The sequence below is a fragment of the Polypterus senegalus genome, chromosome 9, assembly GCF_016835505.1.
Source record: "Polypterus senegalus isolate Bchr_013 chromosome 9, ASM1683550v1, whole genome shotgun sequence".
NCBI classification, from domain to species: domain Eukaryota; kingdom Metazoa; phylum Chordata; class Cladistia; order Polypteriformes; family Polypteridae; genus Polypterus; species Polypterus senegalus.
In genome coordinates this window covers 118,950,064-118,971,549 of record NC_053162.1, presented here as the reverse complement: position 1 = coordinate 118,971,549, position 21,486 = coordinate 118,950,064, and the positions used below count along the sequence as shown (strand labels likewise).

At 40.2% G+C, this 21,486-nt stretch overlaps 1 protein-coding gene across 1 annotated transcript in view; it reads right to left on the bottom strand.

The window, feature by feature from the left end:
* Positions 1 to 21,486, bottom strand: part of LOC120534903 (killer cell lectin-like receptor subfamily B member 1B allele B) — a 71,570-nt gene that overhangs the window by 12,788 nt on the left and 37,296 nt on the right. The window contains exons 2-4 of the mRNA XM_039762409.1: positions 19,473 to 19,583; positions 11,615 to 11,830; positions 3,326 to 3,477 (exon numbers count right to left, since the gene is read on the bottom strand). Coding sequence (XP_039618343.1) covers positions 3,326 to 3,477; positions 11,615 to 11,830; positions 19,473 to 19,583 — 479 coding nt within the window. The remainder of the gene's footprint in view (positions 1 to 3,325; positions 3,478 to 11,614; positions 11,831 to 19,472; positions 19,584 to 21,486) is intronic.

Here is a 21,486-nt window from a genome sequence, read left to right as displayed (position 1 = left end):
GGTGCTTTTGGTCTACTTCTCTGTGTCAGGCAGCTCCTATTTAAGGAATTTCTTGATTGAAACAGGTGTGGCAGTAATCAGGCCTGGGGGTGGCTACGGAATTGAACTCAGGTGTGATACACCACAGTTAGGTTATTTTTTAACAAGGGGGCAATTACTTTTTCACACAGGGCCATGTAGGTTTGGATTTTTTCTCCCTAAATAATAAAAACCATCATTTAAAAACTGCATTTTGTGTTGACTAATGGTTAAATGTGTTTGATGATCAGAAACATTTTGTGTGACAAACATGCAAAAGAATAAGAAATCAGGAGGGGGCAAATAGTTTTTCACACCACTGTATATATATATATATATATATATATACATATCTATCTACATCATATATAGCTTTGGTCACTGAGTGCAAGGGAAAAATAATAAAATATAGTCTATAAGTTATTAAACAGTAAAACATTAACGTTTTAAGAAGTATAGGTACATTGAGCACTACTGGAGTGGTTGCGGGTAAACTACATTTTAAAGACTGTGTAACACAACAAGTAAGTAGTACTAACAGCAGCTAAAATGTATATGGATCATCTCTCGGTAGTAGATCCCTTTTGAAAGGCACTACACGACGGCTGTGGTATAGAAATTACATTTTCTATGTGAATGTCCAAATTTCTGCCTCTGGCAATGTGCCTTACCGGCATTACCAGCAATTAAAGAAAATTAGTTTTGTGTCCTCTGCAGTGTTAAGAGAGAAAGGCTTTGGTTTGGGATAAAAGGAAAAAAGGTGTAAAAAAGGAAAGTTGCCTTTTTCTTTTATATAGTATAGAGAGATGTGTTTGCTGACGATATGATCGCCTTTTGGGGACAGTTGTGGTGGGTCTTGTGTAGACTGGTGAGACGTCCCTGCCATTAATCGGCTGTGATGGCACTGTCAGTCCTCCACTCCTGTGCGTGTCTTCATAATCCGATCTGACAACCTCATAATCGTATACGTGCAAAAGAAAGTTCGAATCGCCTTAATATTAGTTTGCCGCGGTGTAGAAAAGGGGTCCCGTGTTTGCACTTGCCTGGGCTATAGCTCAGGGGGAGGATGAAAAAAATCAAAAGTGCTCACTTTGACTTAAGGCAGAAGCACAGTCAGCGTCTCAAAGGCCGGCACAGCTATGCGTGCGCGCCGGCTGCTCGACTTTTGCTGGGCAGCTAGACCCCAGTTTTTGCAGACACGTTCACGATATCAAAAGTCTCAGCGCTCTTTGGAGGTCATTCATAAATATATATATATATATATATATATATATATATATATATATATATATGTCACGCACGCGGGAGTAGGAGACCGCGGACGGATTCGAAAGCATCTGGGAAAACATTCGCCGGCAGGGAATGGCGGGGTATTAACTTTCTCCCTCTGCTTCCTTGTAGGAAAAAAGACCTCCCTCCTCCGTAGCCGGGTTTGACCGCAGTGCGGCACTTCCGCCCTTCCTCCGCCATCTTGCCCTGACGTCATCCTTCCCATCCTCCCTCACGGACCTTCCCAGCATTCCTCCACTTCCGGCTCCTCCCCAATAAAATGGCCGCGACGCCAGGACTCGGCGTCGCATTATGAACTGCTAAGAGTTTATGATTTTGACCTGTGTTTTTTTTGTTGTAGAATATACGGGGCCGGAAACCCCAACACTTCATGCTGTCTCTGTTCGTCCTTTTACAATATATATATATATATAGCAAAATACCCGCGCCTCGCAGCGGAGAAGTAGTGTGTTAAAGAAGTAATGAAAAAGAAAAGGAAACATTTTAATAATAACGTAACATGAATGACATTGTCATGAGTGTTGCTGTCATATATATGCCTGCCTAAATAAGTCACCCTTGCTTCGCTCTTACTTTTTTACCGTTCATTTAATCATGGCTAGTGGCGGAAAAATTATTAAATGGAAGGAGGATTACACTGAGTATGGCTTTACCAAAACAATTATTGATGGCGAATCGATTATTCATAAAGCTTAAATTGGTGATCTGTTTTTCTGAGTTAACCTCATATTTTTTCATACTTCATCTCAAACCAAGGGGGTGCAAGGGTAAAATGAATCGGGATGCACTGATCAATGTAATCGGTGTACCAGGATATCATGCATTGACAAAAGTTCCCCTTTGCTTGTAATGCAAAGTGTGATTAAATGCATTATTTTTTAACACGTTATGGAGCACATGCATCGAAGCTTCTCAGCTGTGCTTGTGCTAAGAAAAGGAAAGATTTTAAAAATAAAGTAACACGATTGTCAATGTAACCTTTTGTAAGTAGTGCCTGGAGAATTCAGTGTGGAGAAACTCTAGAGACAGCGTGTGTATTAACTTGTGGATTTTTCTGGGAGTATTTGGTGGCAGTGTGACGAAGTTGCTTCGAAATACGGCATTAGCCGCGGAGCTCAGCTCAGACCGAAATGAGGTAAATGGGAGGGGAGATGATGACGTGACTCCCCCACACGCCTTAAGTGTCAATCCCCCACAAACACAGTCTCTCGGAATTTGCATAAGCACACTCCTTCACCTGCAATTTTAACTTAGTTACAAAGTGATCAAAACTCTCGTTTATATCCTGCATCCTCTCATTAAACTTGCATCCTGCATTACCCGTGGGCATGAGAAACGCCAGCGGCAGCCTGTCTATGAACTTAATTTAAAGTTTAGGTTTACACCTTGCTTTCTTTCCGAAGTAGCAGCACTCATGAATATGGTAGTTTATGTCACTCGCTCGCTTCTTGGGGGCTTTTTGGAGGTCTTCCTGGTTTTCTACACACTGCGTTGACAGTCAGTTCACTTGATTACGTGGAAGGCATGATGATGTCACACGAAACTCCGCCCCCACGGCTTTCGAGCTCAACTCCATTACAGTAAATGGAGAAAAATACCTTCCAGTTATGACCATTACACGTAGAATTTCGAAATGAAACCTGCTCAACTTTTGTAAGTAACCTGTAAGGAATGAGCCTGCCAAATTTCAGCCTTCTACCTACACGGGAAGTTGGAGAATTAGTGATGAGTCAGTCAGTGAGTAAGTGAGTGAGTGAGTGAGTGAGTCAGTGAGGGCTTTGCCTTTTATTAGTATAGATTTAATTTTGTCCGAAATATTCCTCCGTATATAAAATGTTACTTTAACTGAAATAAAACATATTTTGTTCAAGTGAAATGAATCCAGCAATATGAGCGGTTTATTTAAGTACATGAAACCCTCTGTTGCACCCAGTGGTGGCAACAAGATTGCTCAATAAGAAATGGTTTAAAAGTTTTAAACACATATGCTCTACATTGTACTGTATTTCTATCTTACCAGTTCATCGTTGTCCTCAATTTTAACAAGGTGAGCCAGAAATGAGTTGCAGAATTGTATGCTGTTAAGCCATGTTTTATTTTCCTTAGAAATGAAATAACACTTATTCAAATGTTGTAGCCACTCAACAGGACAGACAGTGCAATTTGTACCTGTAACAGATATGTAATTGAAAGGAACAAAAATTTTAATCGTCCATCAATTTACTTCCAGAACTACTTATTCATCATCAAATCAGTATAGTCTATTTAAACTTGTGGGATAGAGCCTATCCTGGTAACATCAAACTAAACCCAGATGACATTCCACTCAGTACATTGCAGGAAGCAGTACTCATGGACATGATAAGAGTACCCAGTTAACATAAATTGGACATCTTTGAGATATATAAAGAAAATTAGAATATATTGATAATAATAATCAATAAGATACATAGAGAGCAAATGCACACTTCTCAAACTGATGCAGTATTTAAATCTAGACTCCTTGAGATGTGAGATAACAATGTTAAGTATTACACCATTCTACCCAATGCTATTTTATTTTTTTTTTTCAGAATATAATAGTTTCTCTTTTCAAGGCAGTATATCCTAATAAAACCATTATTCAATGTATACACTATATGTAAAAACAGTGAACATATACTATATATAGTGGCCATTGGGCTACACTTTCTGTTTTTACAGCTGATTCAATTACAGACAAAACACGTAGACAGTTTGACAGTGTGGGATCAGGTGCAGTTCCATGCAGGTCTCATATCTCGTGATAACAGAATCTTTAAAGTCAATGGATTTACTATGCTTCCTGGTCACTACCTGGTCAAACATTCACAATGCACAATTGGGCTGACAGAGATGCATGTTAATTATTTTAATTTCCAGGAACATAGCCAAACAAGCAAAGAAGTTTATTGTGGCTGCAATGATCCTTTGAATGTCCCTAATACTGTTCTTTGAAGAACAGGAATAAAGGGTGGTTAAAAAGATATTCCTCAGTTTTTGTCAGTGTGCCTGAAACATGACTATATATATATATATATATATATATATATATATATATATATATATATATATATATATATATATATATATATATAAAGATCAGCAAAACTGTACAACATTTTCATGCAACGCTCATTTTTCAACCGCATATCATATAGTATACATCTATATATAATTTTATTTATCTTCATTGAGATAATACAAAAATGATACTCTCATATCAATATAACCAATTTAATGTGCATACATCCAACAAAATACCTTATACACATCCACTTTGCTAAGAGCAATAGCAGTTCAGTTGTGTGTTAGCAGTCAACAAATAAAGCCTATGTAAAACTACATAAACATTAAATTGCCAGCAAAATCATGACTGGTGATCATACAGGAGAAGGAGTATTCCTTCCCCGTATTAAGTTAGATACTGGTGATACATCAGTAGATTACCATTCATCTGGCATAGACGATAATTTCCAATAGTTTTAGCATTTAGAATAATTATAAATAAAATAAATAAAGGCAGAGGTTTGACCATGTGGAGGGGAGGGCGGGCTCCAATAGTATATATTTTGTAACATTTCTAAACTCTTTTGGGACTCCCCCCAGCGGCATGACACGGCAAAAAACGTCCCAAAGCACTATCACCACGTCTGTGGAAGACGCAGGCTCCCAGCACTGTAGCAGCTCACAGCAAAAGCAAATCTGAGTTGATCATGTTCACACTATAAGCCTGTCATCGATGGGTGATGCAAGGAACAATATAAACTTATTACTTGGCCACGACCCTGCCTGATTGCTGTGTCTGTGTATATTAGAGTGGTAGATCCCGCTACAATAAATAACAGTGCTGTTCCTGTTTTTAAGTGGAATAAAGTTGGTTTTGCTAAAGTACAGAGCCTTAGCTTCGTGTTTTGGGGTGCAAAATAGGGACTCACATGTCACATGGTACAAAGTGGGGACCTTGCACCAATGGATGCCCAAGAAGTACAGCAAAATCCAGAGGAAGATGAGGCTCTGGCAGCTGCTCCTGCCTTGGTGCGGCCACAAGATGTGCTGCTGAAGATGGCTCCCTCAGATGACCTAGAGTGTTTCCTATTCTTCTTTGTATGGCAACATTAATGCGCCAGGACAGTGGAGCCTGGGCAGCTATTTTGGCCCCATTTTTAACTGGAGAAGCCCTTCAAGCTGTACGGAATCTCCCTCTCAAAAGGCTTGATGATTATGACTACCTTAAGCAACAGATCCTCCTCGACATGGCTGTATGCCCGGTGGTCAAGGGCTGCCGTTTCCACTGTGGCATATTGATCCGGATCGCCTTGTACGAGGACAGATTCAAGGCTTTGTGGACCTGATTCAAAGCTGACTCCATGGAGACCGTTTTAAGCATATTGTCGAGAAGCTCGCTATTGATGCAGTCCTGTCAGAGATAGATGAGAGCCTTTGTGATGAAATGCTACGGAATGACGTCCACTTGCTGCTGGATCTGACCCGCAGATTAGAGGGTTCACAAGCCACCTAGAAACAACGGGGCTACTTAGGCTTGACCCCAATTTCGAGCCAGTCAGCAGGGTTGGCAGCATCACGGGTAGAAGACAACAGAGTGTGAACACAATGGTGTGGACTAAATGCAGCTGTTTTCGCTGTGATCAACTGGAACATCTGGTGTAGAAGTTTCATCTCCCACCAGCACAAACTATGGCTTTCGTTCTGGCTCAGGTATGTGGTTCAAAAGTTTCCCCCAAGGTGTTAAAGGAGGACAATTTTAAGGTCGGACGGGAACTCTCAGCACTGCCGGACTCAGGTAGCGACCTCTGTGTAGTCCGCCATGACTTGCTCCAGTGGACCCCCTTATAAGACCACATATAAAGTGAACATCTGCTGTGTCCATGGGGACATTAAAACATACAAGACTATATTACTCCCTCTGAAATTTAAAGGGAAGAACTTTAAGGTTTGGACTGCCATATCAGACACCTCAAGCTGGCCACTCCTAGTAGGAAAAAGGAATGTCCTCTTCCCATGGGTCTTGCCCACCTGCAGAGCACCTACACCCGTAGTGGATAGAGAGGGGCTCACCGCAGACAATGTCAGTCAGGGAAAAGGGCTTGAAATTGAACCAGAGTTGTTCAACGAGCTCGGGGATGAATCCTCAAGTGAATACCCAAGACAGTGGGCAAACGTTTTCACACCATTGCATGCATCAACAGCCTCCCAAGACTGGACACTCAATACAGACCCGGACGAAAATAAAATAGCAGTGAGAGGTTAGTGCGATGCTGCATCAGACACAGTAGCAGTTGGAGGTGAGCATGATTCTGCATCAAACACGGAGGAAGCAGAGACTGTCATCCAGGCAGAGTTTGCTTGCCTACAGTCAGCCAATAAAAATTTTGCATTCAGATAAGCCCACGTCGCAAATGACCCTTACTCTCTGAAGAGAGTGGACCCGAAATTTTAAAACACCACATTTTTTACTTAAGAATGATTTTTTGTATCGGGTGATTTCTGATTGTATGGGTGACGGATGTATCGATCAATTGGTAGTACCAAGTGAGCATATGGAGAAGGGTTTAAAAATTGCTCATAGTCATGTTTTGGGGGGCCACCTCGGCATGGAAAAAATGAGGGAACATATTTCAAAATGCTTTTATTAAGTGAATATGGACTAGGATGTAGAGCAATTTTGTAAGGCCTGTCCCGACTGTCAAATAGTTTCCACTCAAAGACCCACCAAGGCACCCCTTGTATGATGCCTATTTTAGACGTCCCCTTTGAGAAGGTGGGATTAGATACTGTTGGCTCGCTTCCCAGAAGTAAAAGTGACTTTCAGTATATGCTCGTGTTAATCAATTGCGCCACAAGATACCGAGAAGGAGCAGTGTTGCAATAAGTGGATGCCCAAACTATTGCAAAAGCATTCTTGGATATTTTCACACATATTGGTATCCCTTGCGAGATTCTCACCAATCAGTGCACACACTTTGTCTTGCTTCATGAAGCAGCTATGTGAAAATTTCGGAATTAAGCTACACTCCACAGTTTATCATTTGCAGACAAATGGCCTGACTGAACGATTTAATAAAACCTTAAAACAGATGATTTAGAGGGTAGCCCATAACAATCCAACTTCCTGGGATACTTTAGTACGTTTCCTCCTGTTTGCTGTCTGGGAAGCACCGCAAGTAACAATTGGGATGAGCCCTTTTGAACTATTATTTGGCTGGTGAACACATGGGGTGTTGGGTCATTTCTTGGGAAGAATGGATGGGGACTCGCGAGACAACCCCTGGGGGCAGGTTTGTTGACTGAGTCGTTTCGCTACAAGAGCAGATTGCCAGAATGTCCTCTATTGCAGTGGAAAATCGGCAGTGCAAGCAGGAGGCACAGAAATGTAATTACAACAGGCCGAGCAAACTCCACGAGTTTAAAAATGGGGACTACATGCTGGTGTTGATCCCGTCCAATCCACATTAATTTTTTGGGCAAAATGGCAAGGGCCAGCAGTGAGAGAAGGTTGCCGGTTCGAATCCCATAAATGCCAATAGGAACTCTTTTCTGTTGGGCCCTTGAGCAAGGCCCTTAACCTGCAATTGCTGAGCACTTTGAGTAGTGAGAAAAGCGATATAAAAATGCAAAGAATTATTATAGAAGAGCATGTGTCCCCAGTGAATTATAAAATCAGAATTCTCAGGCAGCGGAAACCCCTACAAAGTTTGCATATTAATCTTTTAAAGGAGTGGCACGACCATCATGAAGTCCTGGGGCCTCATGTATAAACGGTGCGTATGCACAGAAATGTTGCGTAAGAACTTTTCCACATTCAAGTCGCGATGTATAAAACCTACACTTGGCATAAAGCCACCCATTTTTCCACGGTACCTCATACCTTGTCATACGCAAGTTCTCCGCTCGGTTTTGCAGACTGGCGGTACCCAGTGTCAAAGCAATGCTACTGTTCCTGTGATTACACCTTATTTTCCTGACGCGGCTTTATAAATACACTGAAACTAACCGCATATTGTTTATTAGTGGAATGGATCTGATTGTAATTAACTTGTAACAATATAATGGTCCAGGGAATAGCCATAGTATTCCAAATACCATAACTGCTTTAGCATTGTTACTCTCACTGCACCTTCTTCTTCTTTCAGCTGCTCCCATTAGGGGATACCACAGCGAATCATCTTTTTCCATATTACTCTCACTGCACCAGTCGGAGTATTCATATCACTGTATCTGAGTGTGAATCACAGCAGCAGCTGATCGGAAAGGGAATTATCGGTATACAGCTTCAAGCACACACTGTCTCAGCCACGGCAAAACGTTTCATGAGCACGAGGCGGCTATGCAGTGTCCGCAACGGACGTGGTCATCCACCGTGCATAAGCTACCTTACTGACAGTGGCGGGCGAAGGAGCCACCGATTCTTCCTCTGCCCAGGGCCTCCACAAGCCTAGAGCCTCCCCGAGTATTGCAGAAATAAATTATTTTGTCGAAGGTTGCAAACAATCACTACGCCGTGAAACCCATGTTTAATAAGGTGCTTTAACTCCTATCATCATGAAAATGATATCACGTATACATCTCAGTATTTTAGTTATTCAGAGAGCTGTAATATCAAGAATGTAATGGATTCTGTGTCCAGTTGGAGAAAGAGAGCCGATTTAAGAAGCAAATAGTGATTCACACACATAGAGCACATTGAAGATCACATACAAAACAAAGCATTTAACGTGCTACTTTAATTACGATGTGATTTCAGAAACTGGTTAATTAAACGATTTAAAGATGAAGTTTATGATGTTCTACTTTAATGACAAAATAAACTACATGATTAAAGTGGAAATTTCAAGATTGAAGTTGACATTTCGTGCTTTTTCCCCACTGTGTGCCTTTTTTTTCTCTGTACCCTAATAAGCTTTCATATGACACTCAGACAGTGGGCTACAACTCGCCTTTTCACGACGACTTTGATATGTGACTTCTTTTTTATTTCTGGCACTGTATGATTTTGTGAACGTGAGCTTTCAAGTTACTCCAACACGCTATGTCACTCGATCAACTTCCTTTTATTGATTATACTACGGTTTAATTATACGAATAGTATACCTACACTTGATATTCACTGAAATTCTTATATTTTTCCCAGTGCTTTTCCCATTGACATTCCCAAGGGCGATTTATGTTGATTTGCATATGCAAAGAGGATGGGAGGAGTTGGGGCATTACATAAAGCGCGTGCACGAGCGTTACTTTTCACGCTGATAAGGATTTATGTAGCGGAAGAACGTGGAAGTTGAAGTACGCACAGATTCCTGCATCTGGATTTTTCTGTGCGTAAGCACATTTTGGCTTTTGTGTTTGTGCCATGTTATAGTGCAAGTTCTATGCACGGCGTTATACATGAGGCCCCAGGTCACGGCTGTAGCAGTCCCCCAGACTGAGGTCGCTATTGGGGATGATTTAACTGACACCCAGGAAGCGGAATTGTTATTGCTGATAGAAGGGAACTCAGACATCTTTTCGGCAACACCTGGCCAGCCAACAACTGCAGTACACAATATTGGCACTCCACCTGGTGTTACCGAATAGGTGCTCCTGTATCACCTACCAGAGTCAACAAGTAAAGTGATACAAGAGGACGTCCAACAGATGCTCCAATTAGGCTTTATTTGGCCTAGCAAAACCAACTGGCGAAGTCCAATTCTACTTGTCTCAAAGTCCTAGGGTTCGGTTATATATTTATTTTAGGCGTTTGATGCATACCGATGCCATGTGTTGACGAGCTGTTGGAAAAGCTTAAGCAGGCTTCATATATCTCCACCCTTGACCTCACGAATGGGGTTATTGGCAGGTCCCCTTGCAGGAGTCTAGTTGTGAGAAGACTGCGTTTGCTAATCTGGACGGGTTGTTTGAATTTACGGCAGTCCCTTTTGGTCTCCATGTTGCAATGGTGACCTTTCAGCGAATGATGGATCAGATCCTGTGTCTTCATTCTGTGTTCATGGGTGCCTATCTTGATGATGTGGTCATTTTCAGTAATGACTGGGAATCTCATCTTGTCCACCTTTGGGTGGTGCTTGACAGTTTACGGCTAGCAGGGTTGATGGCCAATCCTAAGAAGTGCAAGTTGGGTATGTCGAAGACCCATTATCTGGGATATTCCATTGGGAAGGGTTTGCTCAAGCCTCAAATGGACAAGGTTCGAGAGGTGCTTGCATATCAACTCCCGAAACTCAAAAACAGGTTCGTGCCTTCCTTGGGTTCGAGGGGTATTACAGGGGGTTCATTCCCAATTTTGCACATCGGGCCGGCCCCCTCAGTGACCTGACAAAGGGCAGAAAGAATCGTACTGTTGTCTGGACCAACGCCTGTGAAAGATCTTTCGCAGACCTAAAAGCTGCTTTATTATCATTCCCAGTTCTGCTTAATCCGGACTTTTTCGAAGTAATTTATTCTGCAAATGGATGCTTACGCTTTTGGTTTAGGAACGTTGCTCTTACAATGTTTGGGAATAGTACCGCATCACATTTCTCAGCAGGAAGCTACTACCCAGGGAGCATAATTATTTAACTTTGGAAAAAGAGTGCTTGGTGATTGAATGGGTGGTGGAGGCCCTCAGTTACTATATCTGGGAACAACAGTTTACCCTGGTGACTGACTACACCCTGCTGCAATGGGTGTACAAACAAAAGGATATGAATGCCCGGCTTACTCGGTGGTCTATTAGCTTGCAACCTTTTGCTTTTGATGTTCGCCACCATCTCAGGGCTGCACACACCAATGCTGACATTCTCTCCCGCCTAGCCGAGTCGAGCCGAGGGGGGAGATGTAAGGTTTCTAAACTCTTTGAGGACTCCCCCCAACTAGATGACATACTGAAGAGCGTACCGAAACACGATATACACTAGCCATCCCCCACGGCTTCACAAGGAGGGCCCTACCTGGCTCCCTATTCCTGACGTCACGCTTCCCCCTCTCCAAGGCCTGCAGTCTCTGTCTTGGATTAGCGTAAATATAACGCTCCTGCAAGCGAACTACGATAGCGTGATGACAGAAGTCACAAAATCAACCAGAATGTTCAAGCAAATTCTAGAAAAAAGCCTGATCAGCGTCTGTTAAGTAGTTCTCTCATTTGCTAGCTAAGCAAAAATGGTTTTAAGTAACTAATTTTATCCCAGTTTACAATAAACTTCAGAAAAAAATGTATTTGAATAATTCTTCTAAAATCCAAATATCCTTTTTCATAACTATTGAGTATTTCTTTAATATGTGAGTTGCTTACCTGCAATTTTCCCTTCACTGATACAGATGTTTTTAAGATGTTCCATGAAGACTAACAATTCCACCTGTTTGTCACACGGATAACTCGGACATGTTTTACTGAAGTTGTGAAACAGATTGTTGTCATTGCTGGTAACCTCATCAGTTTTTTTGCTATTATTGCAGACGCCATCTTGACTTGCTTGAGGTATGTTTTTGTGCACTGTATTCCAAACAACTGAGCAAAAACAAAATAGACTCATGTAAGAATTAATTAAAAAAGTATGTTTATTGCATAGATATTGCTGATAACTTGAATATTAATCATACACTGATCTAGTCTGCAGAGGTAATATCTTTAGCAAGTGTTAAAAACAATTTCCTATTAGAACATTTCTCACAATGAAGAGGCACAAATACCGTAGATCCCGTTATATAAGCTGAGAATTTCGCCCTAGATTTTTGGCTTGGAGTTTGGGGGTCGGTTTATACAACGAGTATTGTTTCAGATTCAAGATTTCCAGCGCAGTGCCGGTTTTGCCGATGAATACGGAAGTAAATAATGACGAAACCACAGAGCCATCTTTCAGATGAAGAAGTAACTTTGCATGCCGGTACTTTAAGTTAAATAAAGAATTTATTCAAAAAAGTGTTTTAGTTGTTGATTTTATTAATAAAATTTATAATAAATTATCGGGAAGTTTAAAATGAAATTTTTTGTTTTGATTTACGATCAACATCTTGCGTTACGAAACAGATGCAGTCACGTGTATCCGCTTGCGATTGTAAACAAACAACCGAGAGCGTTAGTAGCGTCAGTCGGAGCCCAGATACATGTGTTTGTGGATGTAATTTCCGTCATTGCAGTGATTTACCTATATATATAATTCATTAAGACCATGCAAGCAAGACACATAATTGCTGAGGAAGGAAGAGAAGGTAAAAGTAAGCGATCGCAATCGAAACGAAGATGGACATTGTGTGGAAATATCTCCTCCCTTACTGCAGCCCAAAGATGTCAAATTAAATGGTGAGTACAGTATGAAATTGTTTCTAGAATAGAATGCCTTTTATTGTCACTATACGCATCTACAATGAGATTAAAAGCAGCTCCTTCAGTGCAGAAAAAAGTTCTGTATAGGGTTTGTATGGTTGTTTTTTAGCTTTAGCATAACGCCGGATCTGCGGCCCCGCTTCTGCTTTCTTTCCCTCCTCCGTCTGTGTTGTCTCCTAGACCCAACAACAATCCACGGAGAGCCCGCTGGTCTCGCTATGTTGTCTGGGATGTTGTGCGTGTTATGAAAAACACTCGAAACAGATGTCTGGCTCTGGACACCGATGTCTATAAGGTTCTGAATGTTGTAGCGGATGTTCGCCAAACCGATCGTGCACAAACAAGGACAAACAAGTACAAAACAACAAAAAGTGCACTGAAAAGGAGAGCCCTGAGCCGCTGCGACCATGTGTGCCGCCATGCTCCTAGCTTAATCGAAGTAGGCTTGGCACTTTTTATAACTTTTTGGTTAGTACATTAGAAAAATGATTGGTGTTTTGGTAAATTATGCACATTATATTATATATCAAAAATTCCGGCAGTCTCAAATTCTCGCCGATAAACATTATAAATATACCTGAAGAGACACTTTTAAAGAAATTTAGAAAGTTTTGCTTGGAGAAGGGGGTCGGCTTAAATACCGGTCATCGGCAAATACATGTAATTTAGTAGGTAGAGAAGGGGTTCGGCTAATATAGCGGGTTGGCCTGTATTCCAGGATCTATGGTACTGGAATTCCCTGGATTTTTCCATCTTCCTATCTGGATGCCAAAGAAAGAAGAGGTAAAGTTAGTTCAAAAAGTATTAAACAAATTTTCCAAACTTCAGTGTTCCCCTGAGAGAGCTTTTTTTTTTATTATAAATATCCCTGTCCTGCGAGGAAGTATAAAGAACTACTGACACTACTGTACGTCCTGCATATATTACAATTTAAGTTTAACTTTGGTGACTCACTAATAATAGGCAAGGATTCATAGACTTTGACTCTGGATATATTTACATATTAAAGTGACACTTTATTTATAATGTCAAAGCTTTAAACAGTAGGCTTTTAATATTGTACATTTTATATTTATTCATGGTTATAGTAAACAAAAAAATTGTATTCTGAAAAATAATGAGATGTAAAAGGTTTTTAAATGTTATGCTATCGATAATAATTGTTCTTTAAAATCATATTTTCTACGTGTTTGCTTTTGATACAAAAATAACCTGCAAAGAAAATAAAGCATGAAGAACAAATAGATCTATTCAAATGTTACAGGAAAGGAGAGAGAAAGATACTGGGAAAACAGTGTGTGTTTAACAACCTGATATAAGGGTGAGGGGTGTGTTGGACTGTTTGGGGATCAAAATGGACTATTCAAGGGCATTCTTTTCATTACTCTCTAGCCAATCTAATATTGTTTTACCCTCATACTTGGGATCATTGTCTTTCTGAAAGGTGAATGTTCTCTAAAGCTTTTTGTATTACAGCAAATTGAAGCAGCCTACCTTGCAATATTTTTTGTACTTTATCCTGACTATTTTCCTTTAACTGTATCAAAGTGCCAACATTTTACTGACAAGAAACATTCTTGCAAATAGGCTGAACGGTCTGAGGTTAATTCAAATATGCCCAAATTATCTAAATAAATTGCATCAATCACATTTTCAGTTTACCCTAAAGTTGTTACACCTGCCATGTTGATTCTTGGGATACTTTGGACAGCTCAATACTAGACCAATGCAGTGTTCTCCCTAGCGTCTTTTAGCCGGTCGTTCCGCCCGGCTAATTTAGTTGAGCGCCTGGTTGTCATCTCGCATGACATTGTGAGGTGACAGCCGCAGATCTACAGGCACAGGCAGATCTAATGATCTGCAGAGATGGCAAGGGACGAGCGGGCGGGTGGGCACATATTGCTAAAGCTAATAGCTTGGACGAGGCGGAGCAGAGTTCACAGGCAAAGAGTATGGGGAGGTGGGGTTTTGAGAGCGGCCTGTACATGGTAATAGTGGGGGTGTAGCAGCTTAATACAACAGCAAGGAGTATGGAGAGGTGGGCGGGCGAGAGGGGGCTGTACATGCTAATAGCGGGAGCGGAGCAGCAGTTCACAAGCAAAGGATGTGGAGGTTGGCGGGCAAGAGGAGGGCTGATAAAATAAAAAAAAGTCTAGTTGAACCAGCCTGTCAGATATCAGAAAAAAGGTGTCAGGAAGTGATATCTCTGTTCTCATCGTCAGCACAGTCTGTATAGTGCGGCTGAGCATACAGCACCTTTCTTGTTGTATAGTACATAGCAAACCAATATATATATAGGGTGGGCCATTTATATGGATACACCTTAATAAAATGGGAATGGTTGGTGATATTAACTTCCTGTTTGTGGCACATTAGTATATGTGAGGGGGAAAACTTTTCTAGATGGGTGGTGACCATGGTGGCCATTTGAAGTCGGCCATTTTGGATCCAACTTATGTTTTTTCAATAGGAAGAGGGTCATGTGACACATCAAACTTATTGGGAATTTCACAAGAAAAACAATGGTGTGCTTGGTTTTAACGTAACTGTATTCTTTCATGAGTTATTTTTACAAGTTTCTCTTTGTTTACAGCCATTGACATGTCGCAGAGGTTAACACGTGAGGAGCGGATAGAAATTGTGTTGATGTCTGGTGAACGCAGTAACTGGGTCATTGCAGCAGATTTCAATGCAAGACACCCTACGAGACCACCCATCTCCCATGCTACAGTTAGCAAACTGCTTGCTAAGTTTCGTGAAACTGGTTCAGTGTTGGATTTGCCAAAATGTGGACGCATGAAAACTGTCACTAATGAAGAAACATCAGTGGCTGTCCTAGCTTCATTCAGCAAGAGCCCACAGCGTAGCACTCGCCGCATGTCACTGGAGAGTGGCATTAGTCGAACATCCCTTCGGCGGATATTAGCTACTCACAAATGGCACCCTTACAAACTCCAGCTACTGCAGCATCTCAACGAGGATGACCCAGATCGGGCACTGAATTTGCAGAATGGGCAAAACAAAATTGGAACAGGACCCTCAGTTTACGCAGAAGATTTTGTTCAGTGATGAGGCAAACTTTTATGTGAATGGTGAAGTTAACAAACAAAACCACCGCTATTGGTCTGACCCTAACCCACATTGGATAGATCCCTCCAAGACTGTTGGAACAAAAAATTGATGGTATGGTGTGGTATATGGGGTACAAAGATAGTGGGGCCATTCTTCATCAATGGAAACCTCAAGGCCACTGGATATGCGAAATTGCTACATGATGATGTGTTTCCCTCTTTATGCACTGAAGCTGGCACGTTCCCTGAGTTTTTCCAGCAAGATGGTGCACCACCACATTATGGGTGTCAGGTCCGAGCATTCCTAGATGAACAGTTTCTTGGAAAGTGGATTGGTCGTGGGCCAGTTGAATGGCCCCAAGGTCTCCGATCTGACCCCTTAGACTTTTATCTTTGGGGTCATCTGAAGGCGATTGTCTATGCTGTGAAGATACGAGATGTGCAGCACCTGAAACTACGGATACTGGAAGCCTGTGCTAGCATTTCTCCTGCGGTGTTGCTATCAGTGTGTGAAGAGTGGGAGAAGAGGGTTGCATTGACAATCCAACACAATGGGTAGCACATTGAACACATTTTAAAAGTGGTCAGAAACTTGTAAATAACTCATGAAAGAATAAAGTTACGTTAAAACCAAGCACACCATTGTTTTTCTTGTGAAATTCCCAATAAGTTTGATGTGTCACATGACCCTCTTCCTATTGAAAAAAAAAGTTGGATCCAAAATGGCCGACTTCAAATGGCCACCATGGTCACCACCCATCTTGAAAAGTTTTCCCCCTCACATATACTAATGTGCCACAAACAGGAAGTTAATATCACCAACCATTCCCATTTTATTAAGGTGTATCCATATAAATGGCCCACCCTATATATATATATTGGTTTGCTATGTACTGTACAACAAGAAAGGTGCTGTATACTCAGCCGCACTATACAGACTGTGCTGACAATGAGAACAGAGATATCACTTCCTGACGCCTTTTTTCTGATATCTGACAGGCTGGTTCAACTAGACTTTTTTTTATTTTATCAGCCCTCCTCTTGCCCGCCAACCTCCACATCCTCTTTGCTTGTGAACTGCTGCTCCGCTCCCGCTATTAGCATGTACATCCCCCTCTCGCCCGCCCACCTCTCCATACTCCCATTTTATTAAGGTGTATCCATATAAATGGCACACCCTGGATATATATATATATATACAGTTGTTTAAGCATTAGATGTGTTCTGTGTGCAAAAATCCTTGTAGCACTCACTGTGATTCCTGTTAAAGTGACCCCATATGCCGTTCTTATATTTGCTGATATTTGGACCTGCGTCCATATTGCAAAAAGTGTGCAGAAACCCTTGCAGCACACACTGTGTCCTGAGCAAAAGTTTTGCCACTGAATTGCTGAGGGTTTTGTACGAAAGCGTATTAGGGACACGTTGAAGAAAAAAAATACGGACAAAGTGAAGATAAAAAACTATATGTCGAGAATAAAGTGGAGATGTTGACTTTATTCTCGACATTTCCACTTTAATCTTGACGCTTATGACGAGAATAAAGTCAACATGTTGCTACATAACTTATGACAGGGTTTGAGAATTTAAACATTCATTTTAAGATGAAGTTTAGTTTAGTTTACGATGTTCTACTTTAATGACAAACTACGAGAATAAAGTCAACATGTCGAATTTAATCTCGAGATATACAGCGAGAATAAAGTAGAAATGTCGAGAATGCGTACCTGCCGTAGTGCAAGTGTGAATTGAATATCCAACAGGCTCTCCCTTTCCCACTCAAGTTTTATTCATAGGTACTTTAAATTTTTTTCAAACGTGTTACCAACATGAGCAAAAGAAGTGTTCAGAAAACAACTGCTCAGTTATTTCAGAAAAGAGACGTCACAAACTAATGAAGGTGCGGCGTCAACTCCTCATGTGGCAATTTCAGACAAAGACATTGCAGGGGCTGGTCCATCAGGAGAAGTCTCTTCCACACACACTCTGCCAATTGATAAATCTAAATACCGCTTATCCAGCATAAACAAACAATGGTTTAAAGATTTTGATTGGCTAATGGTCAAAGAAAACGTTATGTGGTGCTCATTGTGCATGAAATATTCAAACAAACACCCCCCAAGAAGGGGTTACTTTGGGTAAATGTGCTATGCACAAGAATTCGAAAAGAAAGCTTGCTGTACTATGAAAAAAGTAAAAAGCACATTGAGTCTTCTGCAGACCTTTTAGGAAAGCGTGTACTAGAGCAAACTGGAATCGATCAAATTGAAAGATTTGTATCTGTGTTAAATAACTTACAGAGAGATGCCTTTGTGGGAGTTTTAAGATCCATGCATTGTTTGGCAAAAAATGAGTTGCCACATACAATGTTGTTTGAAAAGCTGTTGGAACACTGTAAATAAATAGGTTGTTCCTTTTTACAACATCTCAGTATTGGTAAAAATGCACATTACACCTCTGAAACAATAATGCAAGAGCTGCTGGATGTCTTAGCATCAGAAATAAAATCTAACATACTGAAAAATATATACACAGAAACATTTTTTCAGTATTTTGTGTGATGAAACCACAGACATCTCAAATGTAAAACAATTAATTATTTACATTAAATGTTTGCCAGGTCACTAAAGAGGTCAGAATTAGTTTCCGCAATATGATTGATGGCTAAGCAGAGACTATAACCAACACACTGAGTGAGACTAGGCTTGAAAACTGCTAATCTGGTTGGACTAGGGTCAGATGAAGCAGTTGTTATGATTGGGAAACAGAAAGGTGTGGCAAAACTGCTTAGAGATAAAACATCTGGACTCTTGGTCAGCTGTCACTGTGTAAATCACCGATTGGCCCTTGCAAGTGCCTAAGCAGCAGCTGCTGTACCTTATTTAACAAAACTGAACATCTTAAGGCAGATGATCTATTTCTTCCAAAATTCTTCAATTAGGATGCCTGGTTTAACAGAAATTCAAAATATTCTTGTGACTCTTGGTTTATGTCATAACAATTATTATTTAAGAATATTTCTTAGGGTTGCAGTATCCTGAATTAGATACTTCTTAAATTTAATTAAAATATTCTGCCACAAGAGTCAAACCTTAAAAAAGGAAGTCATATTGAGCTTTGGAAAATAATTAATAATAATTAACTGATAAAAATTGTGCACATTTTATTTTCCCCACCACCAAATTTCCCTGTCCCTTCCCAACCGGCTACTTTTTCTTGCCACCCGGCTTGAAAAAATGTCTGGGGAGAACACTGCCAATGATATCCCCCATCTGCTCTTGTCCGGTGATTTATGCAAAAACAGCTGCGTTGTTTCATGCTGTGATTTTTTACAAAGCTCCTACATGAAACAGTACTTTTTGCTATTATAAGATAGTAAAAATGTGACCGTTCTCCTTTAATTTCTATACTATGATATACCTTTACATTTCTCAACTTTTCAATTTCATTCAAAATGACTTACAGATCAAATATGTAATGTAATCTCCAACAGCAGTTTAAGCATCTAAGTTGTAAGTAAGATTTAATATTAGTTATGTAATGCCATTTGTTGCTAAACAAAATTAAAACATATTACTATTTAGAGGTGTAGTGACTTTTCCCAAATTATGGGAAACAAGACATGCTTCAAGTACTGTAATAATCGGTGATATATTTAGAGAACAGAAAAAGATCATTTTAAACATTTCATAACAGGGGTGTTTGAGTTATGTTTTATGTTAATATGTTGTATGTAAATCAAAAATAAATCTTACCTATTATGATCAGGATGATAACTAAAAGTAATAAAAAAATCATCATGGTACATACAAGAGTAGAACATCTGGAGGAGGACTTTGTTATTTTTGGTGAAGCTGAAGAATTACCTAAAATTGCAATAATTAAAAGTAAGTTAAAAAATTAATAAAATTAAACTGAAAATTAAACATAATGCAAAAAAGTTATTACTCACAGAAAACATACATTTGGTATATTAGCATAAGCCTGCCTTTGAGCTTCATCTTCAAGTTCTGTTCTCAATCATACTCTTTAGCTTTCCTTTTCTCTTTTTTTCACACATGAACTGCTTTACGGGTATATAGTGTTTTGAAATTTGTTCCCTTAAATATTGTGCTGTTGATGAGTTACATCAGTGGTTTGTTTAATCTATATCTGTCTCCCCTGGGAGCTGATGGCCTACTTACTAAGGACAGCATCTTACTTAAAAGTCCCTCCTCCAGAAACCAAGGTGATTTCTCTTTTAATCTGTAAGCTCATGCACAATCTCAGATCTGACTGTATATTTATTATGCCCGCACCTCTCATAGTACTCAAGACATTGTAATGATAGATAGAGGTTACATTTTCCTATTAAACTATTGTCTTAATAAATTTGATAAATATTAAAAGGACATAAAGAAGCCAAGAGTAAAATAGATGTCCACATTCAGAAGATGACATAGAGCCTGTTCTTACTCTCCTCTGCTTGGATCAGCCCTTGCTTGCTAGCTGACTATTTTTTGGGCATAATTTTAATCCAGTTAATTTCTGTGTTGTTGTAATATCATTTCAAGATCCTTTGGACATGCTTTTTTTCATCCAAACAATCATTACAATTCCCCATTGATTACGAAGCACGTCCAGGATTCTTCCTTTTAGCATAATACTCTTTGTTCCTGTTAAATTAGATTTTCCTTACATGAATAAACATCTAGAAAAAAAGACCAGAGTTTATATATGTTGAGCCAGTGAACTGTTGTCTTGTGTAAAAGCAATGCACTTTGCTTTTTGAATGTTGGTCTCGTCCATTATGGGAGATGGACGTCTGAAGCGGAACTCTGTTAGCGGCGGTGTTATTTTTTCTCTATTTTTTAACATCCCGAGGTATCCTGTATTTACTCAACCCCAGGAGGTTGAATTACAGTATATGCAAGCATATATAAACATGAGTTGCAGAAAAAGAGCTCAGAAAGAAACGGAAAAGACAGCTAAAGCCTCATCCAAACCTAAACAGGCATCAAGTTCAAGGTCAAGGTATGGCCTGCCAGAGACAGACCTGGAACAGATAGGCAAAAGCACAGATTTCCTGGGACCTGACGCTGCTGCATCCTCTCCAGCCAAGAGCAAAAGTGGCAGCAAATGTGCAATCGAGTTGGTCCAAGAGATCTCGTTGATTCCAGAAGATTCTTTGAAACTGAAAATGGCCTTACCATCTGCGTTGTCAACTACTCCCTGCAAGTTTGTAACATCGATTCCAACTGGACCTGCCACTTTACCCGCGGAGCATGGAGAAGAACAAAACGATCTGTCTGAATTGAAGGTAATGATTGCTACAATAGCCATCGATCAAGACATAAAGGAACTCAATAATGATATAAAGAAAGATATAAAGAAAGAAATGATATAAGGAAAAAAATAAAGGATATACACAAGACAAACGAGAAGTTGTTTCAGGATATTAAAGACCAGGAAAAATGTTTATGTAATCGCTTTGAGGCAACCTTTGAGGTATGCTAGAAAAAACTGAAACAAAATACAGGAAAATGCGTCTAAGTTTGAGAATAAACTTAGAGCACTTGGAAGATGTTAGGCAAACGTTCACGACTCGCATTGAAATAGCTGAACAACTGGAATCTACCACTGACAGAAAAGCAAATTCTGAATGTAAAGTACTAGGAGACAGACTAGCAGCACTGGAAGATGGATGCAGAAGGAATAATATTAGAATTAAAGGTCTCCATGAGAATTTTGAAAGTCCAAACCCATTGAAATTCGTAGCTGAACTGTTCT